Here is a 20,696-nt window from a genome sequence, read left to right as displayed (position 1 = left end):
GGATTTCTGAAGAGTATGTCATATGTGACTCAGTTTAAAATTGAACTGAATGTAAATTCAGGCCCCCTGGACAGGTATTAAACAATTATATACCAGCTCTCCTATTCATAATGGAATTCTGATGTATAAATGAATATTTATTTGTTCATCACTTATAAAATGAGCAAAATCAATAAAATGATAAGGTGATTTGTTGGAGTAGAGGATTTCAAACGTATAATAAAACAGATGAATTCAGATAACGGTCTGAATTATGAAATGTAAATTACACAAGCTAATTAAGCATTTGTGTACTTGTTAACCAGACTGAAGGGTGTCATGCAGTATAAGCCGCTATAAATGCCGATACTAGAGCAACATGCCGTTTTAATTTTGCATAAGCAAGAAGATATTTTGGTTGAGTGATTGCACATGCTTTCAGTCCATGTTTGCCTTATTACTTGATTAAAGCCCACGGCCATGCATGACTAACAGTAAAAGTCAGCAACCCGTTCTTTTTGAGCAGATTTATTTATGATAAACAAATCTCAAAATAATCTGGTTTATAAGGTCATATATGTATACTGTCTCATACAGGTAAAACGTTTAATCCTCGGTTTATGTTCGGTTTACAAAGGTTAAAAACTTCATGACACTGAAAACTAAAAGATATTATTATATTGGTCATCTTATTATTTACACAACTGATCAAGAGTTCAATAGTACAATAAATTTGTAATGTAAATAATAATTTTTTTTCATTTTTATTATTAGGTATATCACATATAACACACGGATGTACCTTACGTATATCATCACAAGATATGAATTGATAGAACCTTACCTAGATCTCTTCCCTGGACCCAAGTGTAAGAGTTTGGTTGTTTAGCACGAGGTGTGCCAAGTGTTAGCCATCCAAACTCTTACATGAGGGTTGAGAAATCCCTGTTCATGACACAGGCCCTTCATTATTTGATTATTTTTCTCACATACTTTAATAAAAAAAGTACTAAATTGTAAGTTGTTACAAAACCTTTTCATCGAGCCATTCATCAACCCCCTGTGAAATGTACCTCAAAATTGATGACATAATCAATTTGTGATATGGTTACGCTATACATAAAATGATGAACTTGATGATGTGTGTCAGCTGACTTTCTCTATCCCATTTGGAAAAGAGTTTCCTCTTACCCTGGATAGAGATATCCGCAGTTTTACCGGGGTGAGATTTTCTTATCTATGACCTGACCTAGAACGCTTGAGTGTTAATATCAGTATTATTCACAGAAGAAATTAAAATAAGTATTAATTATCAGAGTTTACTGAGTGTTCTTTTTCACAAGCTAATCGGAAATTTATATTTTGTATGAAATCAACACCGTAAGGTGTAAATTAAGCGCCTGCTGCAGCCTTATCACAACAGTCATCCACCGTCAACGTGTTGTTGTTTACATACGCTGGATTTGGTTCACACTACGATTGGAAAACAGGGTAAGAGAAAAATAATCATTCACCCCTTTTTTGGGATGAGATAGGGGGATCTCAACCCTCGGGGAGAGATTGTTAAGTTCCCAAAAACTCGGGGAGCCTTGTGTTTGGGAACTTAACAATCTCCGTCCTCGGGTTGAGATCCCCCTATCTCACCCAAAAGGGGTGAAAGATTCTATTAATCCCATCCCTAGTATAAGAAAAGAAAAATACTTTGTACATCCAATTTTATAGACATCAGAATCCTTTTTTATCTCCCTCCCCCCCCCCCCCCCCCCCCCCCACCCCCCCCAACCCCAACCCCCTATTCCAATCCCCATACAGCAAAGTTAAATTGTACATGAAAAAGTGATAATATTGACACGAGGATTTGCTGAGGTTTTATTGGATTTCAATCCTTAATTCCACATCATTAAGACGGGGGTAATTACCTATCTCCCTTGTAGTAAACAGCTCGTCTGGGCTGGGATAATGCTTCCAATCGTGATGAGGTCACTGAAAAATATAAAACATTTCAAACATTATAATTACTGTTTACAAAAACTAATACTCAGTGATGACTATTTACTTCTATCAGAGGGAAATGTGGTTCATCACACTGTAAATGCCACAACCCACATCACTATCATGATGTCACAATTACAGCTACATGTATATATAGGGATGACAGCAATACAAAGGTTGTCATGGTGAACATACAATGTAGCTTACGTTTTCTTTCTTTTTCCGAATAAGGAATTTAGAGAGAATTGTTGAAACATAAATGCCCTGTTTACATTGGCAACCTGTTCTCTTTCCAACGTCATCATCCAACCTCATTTACAAAGGCAGAAGAAAAAAACCCATTCAGACATAGAATCTTTTATCTTGAACTATCTTGACCTTAACTTACATACAAATGAATGTTAAGATTACCATATTGTATGCTTTTTTATGTTGAATTTTTAAAAAGGAACAATCAATGCTTGAAATTTCAAATACTTAATTCAGTCAAATTTTATTCAAAAGATATTCATGAAATATGACACTAACAACAAAATTGGAGATTTAGATCACCAGCCCTGCCACCACATACCTGTAAATTAGGTTTAAATGCAACTGTTTTGAAAAAAACACAATCACCTGTACACCTGGGGATCAATTTCAGTACATTACAAGTGTTTAAAGAATTTCTACACAAATCGGTACCAGTTTTACCAATATTCCTTAGCTAATTTTCTAAATTTGATTGCATTGTTAAAGTTCAAGAGAAACTCTTGATTAAGAATAAATTGTTCATAAATCAAGCATTTCTTACAAGCAAGAAATAGGGAGTGCCTGTTTTGCTTATTCAATGTATGATAATTCATATCGTCAGGATTGACCTTAAAGGTAGCATGATTTGGTTTATTTTTTTCCAGGCTCAGTAAGACTGATGCATGGATAAAGAGCCTGGATTCTAACCTTTGTTTTGATTTGAGGACTAGATCCCTTGCGGGGACTGATTTGACCTCTACCCTTGGGGGTCATGGATTGTTTTATATTCATATAATCTGAAATCCCCATCCCCTGAAAATTACATACACCGGGCAGTACATGTAAGCAAAATAATTAAGATTATCGTCTCACAATCTTCATATCTCTATCTGAAGATAATGAGACAATAATCTAAATTTTGTAGATATGGAAGAATACTTCGAAGCAAAAGAGGGTGTACAAAATGTAGCTTATTGGATATTGAGGATGAATTACATTTCATTCTTGTTTGTTCATTTTACAATGAACTCATTACATTATAAAATACAACCATTTATGTTCAAAGTAGTCCAAATACTTAAGTATATTAAGAAACCAAATTTCTCATTGCTGCTACAAACTTTAAGATCAAATGTCCATTTAGTCCATCCTCCATGATACATTGTATGTCTGTATTTACCTGAATGACTTACTTAATCTACATTATATAATGTATTGTACATGTTTATGGTGATTAACCGAAAGGCTAAAGGCCAATAAACTATAAATAATTAAACTATAGTTTTTTTACTGGAAAAAAAATTCTGACCAGGTTGTGTGATAAAATTATTGTCACTAATTACAGATCTGAAACATCAACACAACAGTGGACAGTGTCAACTTCCCTAGCCAAGGGTGTTCAATATGACACTCTGCTTTTTCCTTGAAAAGGATTGTACTGAGCACCCTTGGCCAGCAAAGTTGGGACAATGTGTGATACAAATATTGTCTCTAATTCTTAATTAAATATGGCTGCATTTTATTAGGTAATATTTACATTTACACTGCAGCCCCACTATACAACTTTACCAAGCTCACTTGGAAGTTATGAGTCCATAACTTCCAAATCTTTATTATGACATCATTATTATAGTGACGTCATATAATTGTCACGTTGGCGATAACGAAAGATGGCTGTTGAAAAGGCTGTTCCGTCTTTGACGATAATAAGTTGTTCATTCATTATCGGAGTAAAATTCCTGGATATAGTCTCTCAAATTCGTTGTCAAATGTAAATATAAGCGCGCTTCATGTTGAATTTGCCTTTGTTCAGTTGGCATTCATCAGCCCATAACTTCCAAATGAAAGCAGTTCAATGCTTAAATAATTTTAATGACAATAACATATGGATGAAATATTTTAAGCTGCTGTACCATGCCAATTTAGTGCTAGTGTTATATAGGATTTTTTCTATTTATTTTTACCTTTTTTTCATTTCTATGAAGACAAATTAGGACTGATGTACCTTATCATTACAGTGCTGACATTCATACCTTATACAATATCGAACGTCCCAGATTTGAAACCATTTATATAGGCCACAAATTAGCTTTCACCTGGGCGCTATGTTTATGTCTAATGGCTGTTGTTGTGGGTGGATTGACCGACCCATTGTGTCCAGGGTTTACCTTAATGTCTCAAGTCGAGTACAAACAATGATAAGTTTCTACAGGGATAAATGTTTAATCTATATACACCTGAGTCACATGTTGCTTCGTTAATCAAACAGTATTGGATTAATACTCTCAACCGTTACACACTCTCACCCAGACAATTGACAGGAATAAAACTCAATTTGATTGTCAGCTGTATAAATTGATTTCAAGTGTACAGACATATTTGGATTAGGAATATTAGTGGTACAGGGTTTACTGATATGGCATACACACTTCATTTACACAGCTCTATGGTCAATCTGGGCTTGAATATATCTTATAACAGTTTTTCATGATTTATTTTTTATTTTCATTTTCATGTACATTTTGATTTAACCTGTTACATTTACCTGTTAAAAATAAGTGTTAATTTCAACTATTTCGCTTACGCTTGATGTCAAATTACCTATATTTAATTTGAAATCTTTTAAATTGCATAGAAACGAAATGTACTGTAATATGTTCAGTAGCAGTTTATATAATTATACATGGAACCTTTAAATCATCATATCTACATGTACACATGATAGCTAATTTGCCAGTAATTAGATAGATCTCGGTTCTCTAAACAATTGGATGTTATCTATACCATGTTCATGTAATACTGGTTGTATTCAATTATCGTCGTTATAGTTCTAATTAATGTGGTATTTACATGTAGACTTCAGGTCACGAACCCCATAACCATATTAAGTCGGGGGAAATCTATCTGTCCGGCCGATGCACATTATGATTATTATAAAAGAGTAGCCTTCCGTTCATACTAATGTCGCTCCTACCCGTCTACAAACGGACACAACATATACCTACCTGCATCAATAAACAGAGGAACCAACTATCTACGAATTCGTCATTAATACAACTCTACATCTACTACTACATCTACACATCTATACTACAAAATACTTAGAAGGCTTATTATATTTTACTTATACTTTTTTAAATTATTGCCTAATCCTGTTAAAATACCACACAATCAATAATCTCATTTCTATACTCAATTATCTAAGGAACATGCATCATCATCATCATCATCATCATCATCCTCATCATCCTCATCATCATCATCATCATCATCATCAAATCCAGCATTAATTTATCAGGCATTATTTCATAACATGTGTGAAATACTGAGAATTAATCATTGCATTTATCTTTACTGTAATGATCATTACAATTTATTGAAGTAACATTTTAAGAAGGAAATGGATATAATGATGTACCAGAGAGAAAAGTTATCAGGTTTGAATATTGACTGCAATGTCATAGCTTACATCATAAACTAAGGCCTATTTTCAATTCCCTTTGACTTCTAAAAAATTTCTAACTTTAAGGAAATCAATACTATGTTCTTTATTGCAAAGGGAGGTAAACAATTGGTGTCATTCAAGGGGAAGTAATCAACTTATATCATTAAAAGGGCAGATAATTAACTGCAATTATAAGGGGGTGTAACTGGTGTCATTTAAGGGGATGTATAATCAACTGACATTATTACAAGGGGAGATAACTAACTGTTTTACAAAGGAAGGTGTCCTTCAAGGGGAGGTAATCAACTGACATTATTACAAGCGGAGATAATTAACTTATTACAAAGGAAGGTGTCCTTCAAGGGGAGGTAATCAACTGACATTATTACAAGGGGAGATAATAAACTTATTACAAAGGAAGGTTTCCTTCAAGGGAGGTAATCAACTGACATCATTACAAGGGGAGATAATTCCCTGTTATACAAAGGACGATGTTCTTGAAGGGGAGGTAAGCAACTGATATCATTTCAAGGGGAGGAATCATAAAATGCATCAAATGTCTTTATTAAATCTCATGATATACATAGAGGTTACACAAAGAGAGGTTGTTGGATATGGAATTTATTTCACACGAGTAAGTTATTTTTTAAAAGTTACAAAAGACACGAGCTTTAGCGAGTGTTTTTTGCAACTTTTAAAAAATAACTTACGAGTGTGAAATAAATTCCATATCCAAGAATTTCGAGCCGTGTGACCTGTTTCTACCACAATAATATCGGCTTGAATCAAAGGGAAACGTGGCCAAGTATTATTTTGCGTATGCAAATAAAGTGTACCGGTGAGGTCCGGAACCCGGTGATGTGACGTCATTAGATTATTGATGACGTCAATAACAATTGCAGCTTGGGTCAAAGTTCACCGTGTTAGCCAATCAAAATGCGTACAGAGTTTATACCACGTGTGGTATAAACAGATTGTTAATCAACAGCTGTAATGATTAACTGATGGTCTGAGAGTTCAATAACACAGGGTATTGTGGTAGAAAATCAAATTACCTAATACTCAACAAGGCCAAACATTTAAAGCACTGAATAGAATTAGAATTCTTATAATCTGATTTACCTCCGAAGCCAGAATCCGAGAAGCTGATATGATTATTATACACCAGAATCCTAGAAACGGCAGTTTGAAATTAAATCTACAAAATCAGTTGATCAAAAGGAGTAATCATATAATCGGATACAGTCACTCAGACTTCATTATAATTGAGATACCACCAGTAAGATAATTATGATACAGATATAGTTACCTGACTGTGCATATCCAGATTTCGGGATTGGCGGAAGATCAATACTCCCCGATTGGAATGTGATGCGAGAGGACATGATGTCAGTTTTTGTGTGTCCCCCCGGGGGATGTCCGATCGTTCACACCTGTACCACTGACTACCTCCGAGTCAGTAATCCTCACAATCTGTTCCCTGTTTTAATGGCCGAGATATCTGGTCTAATGTTACATGTTACAGGTGTGTTGCCAGGGGTGGTAATTAGGCAGGAGATATGTATATCCTATGTGGGTTTTTAAATAACTTATATGGAAAGCCTGATCAGTATAAATACATTGTAACGTAACTCTGTTATCTGTGTTTACTTAGATAAATTTCAAAGCTTAAGTTATTTCTGATCGTTAAAATATTTGAAAATAACACTATGATAAAATGAAGAATATAGATATCTTTCATATATCAAAACAGTTTATAAAATTTATTGTATATGGTAGAAATTTTTTCAAGTTTAAGCTAACATGAATTTGAAATGTTGAAACTTGAAATCCAATATTTCAAGTTGTGTAAACTTTCTATCTTAAATAAATGAAAAATATTTACCTGAAATTGTCAATTAAAAATAAGCTAATTATTTATCTACTTAAAACTGATATCTTGAAGATAGCAGATTTAGGACAATTTTGTGTAAAAATACATAAATATTTATATAAATCATTAAAATAAGTGAGGTTATGAGAGCGTCAAGCTGACAAGTTCCAAGTATATGTACATGTATGTTGTAGTAATCTATTGTAGTCCACCCCCAATGTAGAGCTATTGTGTGTCACCTTGAGGGGCTCCAAAGGGGTTTACCTCATTTGATGTCTATATTGATAAGTATTAACTTACAGCTATACAGGGTATAGTTTGTTTTTTGTAGCTGTGTCTCTCTTCTTTGTATGCGATCACCAAAAACAAAGAGTTCCAACATACAAACAGACTACCAAGTCTTTCTTTGAGACATTTATGGTAAAAATTGGTCACACAAGTCTAATATTCTGTAAAATATATTGTATATTAAGTGAAAAAGTATCAATAAATTTTGGGGTGTCATGATATATTGCTATGCTAAAAAGAATATACCCTTATCAAATGGAATCACAATGATAGAGGCCAGTAATATAAACTTTTTTATTTTTCATCAATAACTTTGACAGATTTCTATCATTGGAAATCCTCTGGTATCATACAGCTTCTTCTGAATATTTTGGGCTTAGTAGTAATTTGAAAAGGTTGAATAATCATGCAAAATGCTTTAATTTGATTAAAATTAAAATTCTGATATTTAGTTTTGTATTGTGAAGTATATATGCAAACTTCACAATGATTTTTGGTTTGTTTTTGTTTAAAGTCCTATTAACAGACAGGGTTATTTAAGGACGTGCCAGGTTTAGAGGTGGAGGAAAGTCGGAGTACCCGGAGAAAAACCACCGGCCTACGGTCAGTACCTGGCAACTGTCCCACATATATAGGTTCCGAACTCTCAACCCAGAGGTGGAGGGTTAGTGATAAAGTGTCGGGACACCTTAACTACTCGGCCACCACAGCCACAACGAGCTTACTACTGTTTTAATGTATTATAATGACTATAGAGAGTGAAACCTGTTCAAACCGAACTTAGTGACACTTCAATAATAGCAGCATAAAAGAAAAGCTAGATAGGTGTTTCTTGTTTTAAAGTACCAATAATTGACATTAAAAACTTTAGTTGTATCCTCTTAATGAAAAATAAAATAAAAACGTCCGACTAAGCATTTGTCGCTAGATATATTAAAATCTGTTTCCTCCCTAATTTCATTACCAAAACTCATATTGCTGATCAAGTCCATTAATCCACCATTTTTATGGAAGATCAAGATTTTATATACAATGATCAATGTTTTGGAAAAATTCGATGAATTAAAAAATCTCCACCATTTTTATTCAAGATCAAGATTTTAAATGATCAATTTTTGTCTACAATGCTTTGGAAAAATTCTATAAGTTGAAATAATTAATATTCTATCTTTCTATTGATATTTCTCATAAATTTTCCAGATAAAAACTTAATGTAGGATAGGCTTGTAATTAAATTATATCTCTTTCAGTGAATATGTTAAAATGACATTATTTGAGTCATAGAAATATTGACTTATTCCCCTTGGCGATCCTCTTCAACTGTTACAGGCTGGGTCCATTCATAAATACAATACTGATCTTTTGTCAGACTAATTGACTGACGAAGATTAGTCAATCGTTATCATTACCAAGATCAGTGATATCAACTACAGCTACTTATTAAAGTTTCAGACCATTTGGTTGCACCTTAAGCAAACAATAGCTGTCCCGTTCCCCAAATCTACGATATCAGTATGTGACACAATCTTTACGATTACAGTCAGAGATGTTGATGAACCAGATTGTTCCCTAATTTTAATAAAAATATTTGTATGGAATACATAAGGCTCAAAATTGGAGCTAGTTTTTCAGTTCGCTGTGGGAAATTCATAATATGTTGAGATTTATTTTTTGAAGGAGTCGACTGGAATTGTTATGTACAAATTCCACCCCTTTTTTACCTGTGTGCAAATATTGGTTAAATATAAATAAACATTATCAATTTACAATGATGTACCTATTAATTGTTTACTTCCACCTAAACAAAATGTAAATACTGGTAAAACTCATTTGTTAGCTTTGAATTAATTAATTTAAACCTTAGATATACCTCCCCAGCTAACAGCCAGGGTCATGATGTCAGAGATCCATTTGACCTTTGAACCAAAATGACCTTGACCTTGTTACCTTGATGTTTGGTCAGTTGATGCCTTGTTTATTTACAACCAACTTTTCTTCAAAATGTCACAACAAAATGTTCATGAGTGAAATTAGATAAAAAAAAATTGACCTTTGACTCAATGACCTTGAATATTGGTCAGTTGACCCCTTGTTCAATTTTGACCAACTTTTCTTCATTAAGTGTCATATACAGCTTTAATTGTTCTTCAGTGAAAAGATTTTTTTTAATTTGACCTTAACCTCGAGCTCTGGCCTATAATGAAAGTGTCACTATAATGTCATTGTGTTTATGCATCCTTCAAAACCCCTATATTGTACCAATTTTCATCTTAATCTGGCAACACTTAAAACCAGAAATATAAGTTGCAGTCATGTTTCACCAAATAACTAGAACTGACGACAGGATGACTGACTAATACCTCCGCAATCTGCACGAGTCATCGGGGAATTAGAACTGTTAATTAGAGGCTAACTAAGATAACCCAGTAATATAGTGACCAGTTGCCATAGCAACCATAATTTTGAGAAAAAGAAAGTAGCATGCACATCTACACATGGTCCTCTATATTTGTGTGAAGTTCATTGAAATCGGCCCTTCGGTTTAGGAGGATTAGGAGGAGTTGTCCAGACAAACTTAAAGTTATGGTTCTTATCAGAAAACCTGTTTACAGTGACCAGTTGCCATAGCAACCATAATTTTGAGAAAAAGAAAGTGGCATGCACATCTACACATGGTCCTCTATATTTGTGTGAAGTTTCATTGAAATTGGCCCTTCGGTTTAGGAGGAGTTGTCTGAACAAACTTAAAGTTATGGTTCATATCAGAAAACCTGTTTATGGTGACCAGTTGCCATAGCAACCATAATTTTAAGAAAAAGAAAGTGGCATGCACATCTGCACATGGTCCTCTATATTTGTGTGAAGTTTCATTGAAATCGGCCCTTCGGTTTAGGAGGAGTTGTCCGGACAATCTTTAAGTTATGGTTCTTATCGGAAAACCTGTTTTTAGTGACCAGTTGCCATAGCAACCATAATTTTGAGAAAAAAGAAAGTGGCATGCATATCTACACATGATCATTAATATTTGTGTAAAGTTTCATTGGAATCGGCCCATCGGTTTAGGAGGAGTTGTCCGGACAAAATGTGTCTACAGACAGACGGACGGACGGACGGACAAACGGACAGACAACCTGATTCCAGTATACCCCCCTAACTTCGTTGCGGGGGTATAATAACTTATTGAGGTAGCCAGTACCCTAACTTTCAATCATTCAAAATCTAGTGACTAAACCCAACTTTGGCAAATACATTGTATTATAGGAAAGTAAAAAATGTTAAACAACTACATAAAATTGGAACTCTTCCAGGTTTGAGTGTGTTCACAGTGTACCAATATAACTTTAATCTGAGAAAGTCTGTAAAAAATATTTAAAGGTACCAGTATGCCTAATTTACTTGGTTAGACAGAAATTAGATTGTCCAAGGGGTTTAAAATGATATATTTTCTCTTGATGATGGTGATTAATTAAAAATGAAATATGATGATGATGATGATGATGATGATGATGATAACGATTGTATAAAGAGTGTTAAATGATGATACTATGATAAATGAAGTGTTATCATATGATTATGATCATGATGATGACGATGACGACGACGACGAAGATGATGATGTTTTTGAGTGAGTGAGTGACCATCCTTTATGTATTAGTAAAATTGGAAAAATAAAAAAAAAAATAACAAAAACTGTCATCTTTTCTCATTTATACTCTAGTATGGATTCATATATTATTATGTAGTCTTTAGCATGAAAAATACCTAAATATTTGAAAGATATTTACAATGGTCTAAAGAAATATTCCTATAAGACCTATGTGTTTTAAAGACATATACATCAACATCAGTATAAAGAATTCACTGTTATTTAAGATCTTCATATATAAAAGACATCTACTGCAACAATCATATTCCTTGTTTCAGATCTATATATTTTTAAGATACTGTATCTTCATCGGCAATGGTCTAAAGAAAATGTCCCTTGTTTTAGACCTACATTTACACGATAATGGTCCCTGAAATGGCCCACTTTATCTAATTATAATCTACATGTTTTAAGGATTATCTACATCAGCAATTAATGTCTATGGGCCTAATTCTTTAAAACCTTCATATTTTCAAGATATCTACTGCAGCCATTGTCTGAATAATAGTTCCCATACACATATTTTAAAGACATCTACAACAGCAATGGCCAAAAGAAAAGTTTCTGGTTTAAGAGATACATAATCTTAAGACATCTACCACAGCAAAGGTCAGAAGAAAATTTCCTAGCCAAGGAGAAACATATCTTAAAGACATTTACTACAGCAATGGTCCGAAGAACAGTCCCTGGTTTAAGAGATACATATTTTAAGACATTTACTACAGCAATGGTCTGAAGAACAGTCCCTGGTTTAAGAGATACATATTTTAAAGACATTTACTGCAGCAATGGTCCGAAGAACAGTCCCTGATTTAAGAGATACATATTTTAAGACATTTACTACAGCAATGGGCTGAAGAAAATTCCCTGGTTTAAGAGATACATATTTTAAAGACATTTACTACAGCAATGGTCCAAAGAACAGTCCATGGTTTAAGGGATACATATTTTAAAGACATTTACTACAGCAATGGTCCGAAGAACAGTCCCTGATTTAAGAGATACATATTTTAAGACATTTACTACAGCAATGGGTTGAAGAAAATTCCCTGGTTTAAGAGATACATATTTTAAAGACATTTACTACAGCAATGGTCCAAAGAACAGTCCATGGTTTAAGGGATACATATTTTAAGACATTTACTACAGCAATGACTTTTTTATCTATAATCTTTTATATTAAATTATCCTTTGATTGACTGATCGTCTAATCCTATGATGCACACTTCTTTAAAAACCGTCAGTATACCTTGACAATATATATCTCCTGTATTGATCTATTGTGATTAAAAATTAATATCCTTCACAACTCCACAGGGGATTAAGCTATTGATTTTTATAGGTCTACACACCTTTGTCTTACCTTCCCTGGCTAATACAGGTAGATATGGTAGATGTGGTCAGGTAGACGAGATGTATTATAAAACATATTCCAATGGCCTATTTCCTGATTCTTTGTACAAAAAAAAAATATGTCTTAATGTACAGAATACTGGCTACATAACCCCGCCAGTGTATCGAACAAAAAAGTCTGTGCTAAAAATCCAATTTCATGCCTCGATTTCCGCACCTCAGGACTACAAACATTGCTGTCAATTTCTTGAAGGTCAAAAAGGGTATCCCTTAAATTTTTCATTCTGATGGTCAAAATTGTTTATTTCTACAGAGAGCTTTAAGAGTTTCTACTTCAAAAATATCTATAAAAATAAAATACAATGAAAATTGAAATAAGATAATTAACTCGGTTTTGGCACCTTACTGTATATTGAAAAATCCTCAAAGAATTAGGAAATGAAGAAAGAAATTTGGTAAAAAGTTTGAGCAGAAGGAAACATGTATACTTCTGAAATGGGTGATGAAAGAAATCAAATCTGCAGTACAATTAATACCTAATGTGTAGCCATTCATCATCTGGTTTTTATTACTACATTTATCCCAAAATAAACCCATGCCTCGGTTTACACAGTGGTAACATACTTGCCTTTCAACTAGGCAGCCGGGGTTTGATTCCCCGATTGGATGTGAAAAGGTATGGGGTCACCGGCCCGACCATGTGGGTTTTCCCCGTGTACTCCTGTTTCAACCCACAGTAAGACTCCTCGCGTGCTTCCAACCAAGCCAACAAGCGTGATTAATATAAGTTGATATTACTTGTTTCACAAATGTTCTATTGCAGTTCCGTAAATTTTAATTACCAACAAATGTATATATATACAATACATCATTGTCTGATAGTAAGCCCACACCTGAATTTGAGTTAGAAAACCCCGAGCTTGTGATAAGATAAACAATAGTACTGTATAACATAGCTGAATTCTAAATTGTTAAAACTGATATATTTGATCAAGTATTCTACATAAAACTGATGTTTAATGTTTAATGCCTGTATTTGAGTTTAAGCGTGTAGTTCAATGCTGATTAAATATAAAATCTATCAATGTTATTTGAGAAGAAGGCAATCATGCCAGGAAATAGAATTGTTAATGATTTCCTGGAGACGGCTGACGTGAATATTGCCTATATTCCAATTAAATAGAAAATATAGCATTGATCGATTCAATGTGCTGAAATCATGCGACGGAAACAATATGTGTTTGACAATTAATATCCTCTTTATTCTCCTGTATACAGCCTAGTGGGAGATTGTGTATTGAGGCAAAGGTAGCATCACGAGTGAAATTACAACAAGATCGAATTTAAATCTGCTACGGTTTTTAAACGACCATTTCTTCTATTGTTACACTTACATATATTAATTTTTCATTTATGAAAAAGTGGAAAATTATTTTTTACATTGTTTTTTTTTTTCTTTTGTCTGAAAGTTTTTTAATTATATACTTTATTTAATTTTTTCAAAAATTATGATACAACTTACATTGATATATGTCTTGTTGTTTTGCTTGTATGCACTGTATATATTAGCCATTGACACTGGTGTCAGGGCCAGAGGAAACTTGGTACTGATGGTGGGGTAGGTGACCTCATATCCCCACCCTGAACCCGATCCCTGAACACGGACCTGGTAAAATCAAATATTAATCGCCCTCGGTCAACAGTTTAGATTCTAGAAGGTTAGCATAGCAGTAACAGCATAATGACTGAATCAGAGGTCCTTAATCTTTATATTACCCGGGGTGGTTAATATGAAACTTGTTTCCAAAACAGTGGAATTGCATCATATTTTATCTTGATTACAGGGGATATACATGTACATTGGGGTAATGTATTGTACACGTGGTGTCATAAAAAAAAAAAAAATGTGTTTCTAAAAATAGAAACATTAGGTCAATATCACAAAATATCAACCTCCACGAGACAATGTGATTTGAGAACTGATGAAAATTGGACTATATGTGATATAGAATTATACAGTCTCAGAAATTATTCCAAAGCCATCACAAAGAAAGTGAATTACAACTTAGACGTGAAATTAATGTTGTATAGGTAAAGTATTTCAAAAACAAAATCTGAAACTTTACCTGCCTTTCAAGTGTACATAGCGCATAACTTTACGAAGTCCCAACTTCCATTAACACACAATTAGCATGCATGTACACAATGAATATCAACTCCAACGAATACATATTTACTGATCAAATATTTGTTAACATATATCTATATTTACTCTGTAACACTTAAATCGTGTATTATGTTTACTTAAATCTACAAGGATATCAGAAACTATACGGACAAATATTTAGATATGAAAAAGGAAAAAGAGCAATGCTGTTAACAAAAACAGAAAAAAGTTTGTTATTTCGTGTTATTTAAGACTGAACAGGCAAATGAATAGACATTTCATACTGTGGACTATACTGCTAAATATATATATATATATAGCAACATTGTTTGAAAATGACTAGGTATATATATGAAGAATATAAAAATAGACAGGGAAAAGATTTAATGATTATAGAAAATATTCAACTTCTTTTTCTTCAATTTTTTCAGATTTAAAAAACAAAAATATAAACAAAACAAAACAAAAAAAATTTTAAATTATGAAAAAAAAAATAATAAGAAGAATAAAAGAAGAGATAAAAAAAAAGGGGGCAAACTAAAACATAAAAAATCTAAACAACAACAAATCAGAAAAACAAATTGGGAATTTAAAAAAAAAAAAAAGATAACAATTTACTATATGTATGGCATTTTAAAAGTGACCAATTAATAAGTTTGAAGATTTCTCAAGTTTCTTCAGTGAAAAACGTGGCAAAAGGTCAGCTCCTTTTAACAGCTCAGATTATTTGAAAAACATTTGGGAAAAAAGGAATTACAGTTTGTTAATAAATCGATAAAACACTTCAGAAGAAAAAGTTACATTCTGAAGTGAATTTTCATTATCATAAGATTCTTGTTTGTGCATATTGTATAATACAATATACAAGCAGTTTGATTGTTGAAACTGGAGAGAAGCTACCTACTGCCTAAAATTCATGAACAAATAGAAATGACTGGGACACACTATGGAAATATTCAAGTAATTTATTATCCTTTGTCGTCCTATTTTTAATTACACAAGTTTTCAATTCTTCTGTCCAGACAACCTACCAGTACACCAATAACAGTTTCCTAGTGGAGAAGGTGACCTGGGGCGTGTTTAGGATTTGTTAGGTTACAAACATAAACAAATATTGTTTAAACCTTCTAAATGAATTTGTGTTTTCTATATATATACTGTAATTCAAAATATGTCACTTCAAAATCAACTGATAAGCTGAAATATATTTGAAAAATATTCTTAAACACATATTTTTAGATAAGATTATTCCTTATACTCACAAAGCACTCCGATATAAAAACTGACTTGTATACAATCTTGTAGGCGAGTCAGGGTTAAATGTATTGAGGTACTTTATCTACCTCTAAGTAAAACCATTGTATATGGTAAAGTTAGTGTGCTATTTTTCAGGATTGTTGATTAAATAATCTTTAAAATACCAACTGTTACAAGGATCTCAATCTACACTTGACACAAATGACAAATCGATAATTTGTTTGTGAAACAATCAGTATTTTCTTTTACCAGTACTTTATTTTTTGTGTGAAATAATCAGCATTTTCTTTCCTTAGTGAAATCATCAGTAAAATATATTTTCTTTTCTTTGTGAAACTATTTAAAAGTTTATTGGATATTCATATAAAAGGTGTAAATTATTCTTCCTAAAGTGCGGTGAAAATGACAGCTACTGGGCAAACCATTCACTCTTTAAGAGTTTAAAAGTATCCAAGCTTATCTCATAGTAAAGGAAATCGGTCCAATATTCAGGGCAAGTTGTCACAACTTCCACATCAATCAATAATTAATTTGATAAGCAGTTGAAACTTGCACAAGTACAAAACTATCTTAACAGCCAGTGTTATTTTATTAAGAGAACAAAGGTGTCTGAAGATGGTGTACAATGGGTGTAGTATGTTTAATTTTATAATACTTGAATCATTTTCATTGGTTTTGAAATAATTATTTAAAGACAAATTTACAAATAAATTCTTACAGGAATTTCTCTCATTTACAAAATTAAACTGGACTTGTGTTTAACTTGTTTCAGATTAACCAACTTAACTGCAGAATTTAACGGTGAAGATTTTTTTTCTATATCTTTATCTAATTACTTACCAAATTCTGTTGTCATTCCATTCCTCTGTGGTGTTGGAGGGAGTCTGTCCACCCAGTACACAGACCGCCTGAAAAAGAAAAAAAACATGGACACTAATGTCTGCTACAAACATATATCTCTGGCAGGTTGTATTAAGTAACTTTTAAGTTGTATCACGTAGTAATGTACATTATATTTATGGGTGTAAACACTGTATCCAGCATTAAGCCCATGTCTGGTAGTAAGGCCATATCTGATAATAAGCCCATGTCTGGTAGTAAGGCCATGTCAGGTAATAAGTCCATGTCTAGTAATAAGTCCATGTTAGGTAATAAGTCCATGTCTAGTAATAAGTCCATGTCAGGTAATAAGTCCATGTCTAGTAATAAGTCCATGTTAGGTAATGTTCATGTCTGGATAATAAGTCCATGTCAGGTAGTAAGTCCATGCATGGTGAAAAGCCCATATCTGCTAATAGGCCCATGCTTGGTAATAAGCCCATGTCTGGCAATAAGGCCATATCTGATAATTAGCCCATATCTGGTAATAAGCCTATGTCTGGTATAAGTCAATGTCTGGTATAAGTCCATGTCAGGTATAAGTCCATGTCTGGTATAAGTCCATGTCTGGTATAAGCCCATGCCTGGTAATAAGCCCATACATGGAAGTAAGTCCTTGTCTGGTAATAAGCCCACTCATGTCTATTGCAATTCAGTGTCTCTATATATTAAATTCATGAATTAAATTAAAATTGAATTTTATAATTTTGGTCTCTATGATATGTATGTCTTCATCCCAAGTTTCAAACTAGGGGGAGATAATCTAGTATTAAAATTCAGTTGGACAATGCTTTACAAAAAAAAAAAAAATGGGTCTGGTGGCCTCTCTATGAAAATGCCAACAATGTTTTCCCATCGTACTGAAGTATAACCTCACTCCCTGACTGTGAAACAAATATTACGGTAGAGTTTGCTATACTTGGTGGGTATAGATGAAGATCTTATGATACAGAATTGCAGGAATTGAGGCAGGTCCCTACACTATCTATCTTTTTATAAAATATAATTAAGTAACAACCCATTTTTTTTTAATTATGCAATTGAATTTAATCTGAATATATATTGTGTAGTTTTCCACTGGAATAGCCAATCTAATTGATTGGAGCACTGTTGCTATCTGCATGACTATATAATATGACAAAATTTTCACATGTCAGAACTGTGGTATTTACTGCCTGATGAATGCCACTTGTGTCTGGTAGGTTTATTATGCAAAGTATGAAAAATATGGAGAAAGAAGTCTTTATTCACAGGGCTAAGCTTGTACTCAAATGGGATTATAAATTTGTGCCAAGTCCCTGTGATTCTGTTGACAAAACAATACTTTTCCTTATAATCAACAATACAGTATATTTATATATATATATATATATACTCTTCCTTGAATACAGCATTGACTTATGCCAGTTTGAAATAGTACAAATAGACATAAAAATCGATGAGGTTGAAACAATAAACAGATTATGTCTATGTTATACGCTGACTGTTACGTCCCAGTAACTAAAAGCTCTACCAGTTAATAGTGAGTGGAATTTTTAAAACCCCAAACTATATGTGTGTAAATTGTATAGCTCTGAATTTTCAAATTAAAACATTAAAAAACAATAAAAACATTTTCAAAATAATTAAGTTTTGCCAAAAATATTATAATCTAATAAAAGTATATGAACTGGAAGAAACAGATTTTGATAATTGAAACTTCAGCTTTTACACAACATGAACAGCCAATTAACAGTGTTTCTGTTAGCAGGAAATGATGGGTGGGAGAGATGGTGGGGCTATAATAATTATAATTAGATTGGAGATTGAGGGGAACTGATATGGTCTGAATTTTATAACAAATTTAAAGAAAATCTAACCTTCAATCAAATACTGGACTTAAATCAATGTCTGGATTAAACTAATTTAAACTTCACAACTTTAAACATTTTGGCTTTGTGGATGATGTACATGTAAATGGATTTTTTTCTCATTCTATACCTAAAAAAATATAGATCTAGAACGATTTACAAATACAGCAATTACCAACTCTCATACTATATTCCAAGATAAAAAAAAAAAAATTATTTACGTAGTATTAATTAGCAATGTTATTAATGTTAACAGGTCTGAAAAAAGTTCGAGTCAGGCATTTAAAAATAATTCATCAATTGACAGGTTAAGCCAGAAAATGTATCTCAAAGTACAATTATATATACGAACATACAGAAAGTTGTTACATTTTGACTGTTCCACAATCTGGATACATTCGCATTTAATTAAATCATTTGAAACGAATGAGTCTGTTTTTGAGAGATAATACGGTACAGTTTGTATTGTAGAGTATAATAACATGAATAAGATAAGTTAAATTGAATTAATTCATACAAAAATAATAATAACTGACATATAAATAATAATCAAAGGAAACTAGGATTTAATGCAATGAAAAGACTGTCCTTGAAAACGAGTGGTAATTACAAACATCCGTCATATGGATTACCTTATCGAGAGCGCACACAATACAGAAAAGGTAACGTTACTCTACCTGTCCTCATGAAACTCCGGAGGCGCCCGCTTCGCCTGGGACAGGCTATCAATCCGGGTATAACCTTCGCCTGCAACAAACATAATATGTGAAATCCTTATAATTATCAATAATTAACAAGTCACGTTATTTTCACTTAAGACCGATAACTTACTTTTGACAGACATATTTTTTTTACTGGCGCGGAACTCCTCGCGCGTGGCAGACGTTGTTAAGGATCGTTGTCAATGACGCCTTTCGATTGTTTCCATTGGTCATTCTCACATTGGCGGAAGCTCTAAATCGAAAGTAGACTATGCAGTGTGCTTATCCTCCGTATTCAATGCTCTTAAGATATAATCTGACAATATTTACAGAATTTATGTACTGTTGGTCGATAATACAAACAATCAGTATGATATATCCGTGTAAACAGCGATACCGCTAACAAGTGTCAACAGTAGCACTTAGTGTTATGGATATATGGGCCGACGGGAGGGATTTAAATGTCTGACCGTCTAAAGAACGGTATCATGATTTTGACGCTGTTTTTATATTAATTTGTCTCTATGTATGAACAATTGTCTCTTATCCTCACTCAATAGACTGTTAGTGGTCCGACTACTTTGCTACAACAAAGAAAATCACTGCTTCATTTCATCGATTGGAGTCAATTTGTAAAGGTGTGACATAGGCGATCTAGTCCGTTGGCAGTTCCACAGACAATATACATTAGCAGCCAACACAACATAAAACCATTATTAAAATATCATTTATTGTTCTGGATTTTAATAACTGTCAAATACCATCAACGGTTCTGGTTCGACTACTCTATTAAAATATCAATATTACAAATCAGTTTGACCATTACCTACATACATACACTTGTATATTAGATCTATCTATAAATCTACCAATAATTGATACACCTGACTAGATAGTATCATACAGTATGCCTTTTGAAACATTTTCTGATATTTAGCGAGATGTGCCTTCCATTTGCCAGACATGCTCTCCGTTCTAAGAGAGCAGAGAACATAACTCTTGTATTCTGTACAGTTTTATTTCCACAATTTTATC

The 20,696-nt window shown here is 33.1% G+C and overlaps 1 protein-coding gene across 2 annotated transcripts in view; it reads right to left on the bottom strand.

Moving 5' to 3' along the window:
- The window catches only part of LOC117316534 (testicular haploid expressed gene protein-like), a 28,162-nt gene extending 8,236 nt beyond the window's left edge, over positions 1-19,926 (bottom strand). Inside the window, exons 1-4 of one of the 2 annotated variants that reach the window (XM_033871169.1) lie at positions 19,792-19,926; positions 19,638-19,707; positions 17,072-17,139; positions 1,899-1,962 (exon numbers count right to left, since the gene is read on the bottom strand). In XM_033871169.1, coding sequence (XP_033727060.1) covers positions 1,899-1,962; positions 17,072-17,139; positions 19,638-19,707; positions 19,792-19,804 — 215 coding nt within the window. In that variant the 5' untranslated portion in view covers positions 19,805-19,926. Of the gene's footprint in view, positions 1-1,898; positions 1,963-6,956; positions 7,121-17,071; positions 17,140-19,637; positions 19,708-19,791 lie in introns of those variants that run through there. The other variant, XM_033871170.1, reaches the window with a different exon arrangement.
- Between the last annotated feature and the right edge of the window lie 770 nt (positions 19,927-20,696).

This window comes from Pecten maximus, chromosome 18, assembly GCF_902652985.1.
Source record: "Pecten maximus chromosome 18, xPecMax1.1, whole genome shotgun sequence".
NCBI lineage: Eukaryota > Metazoa > Mollusca > Bivalvia > Pectinida > Pectinidae > Pecten > Pecten maximus.
Note: the sequence above shows the minus strand (reverse complement) of the source record. Positions and strands in the feature narration are given on the sequence as shown.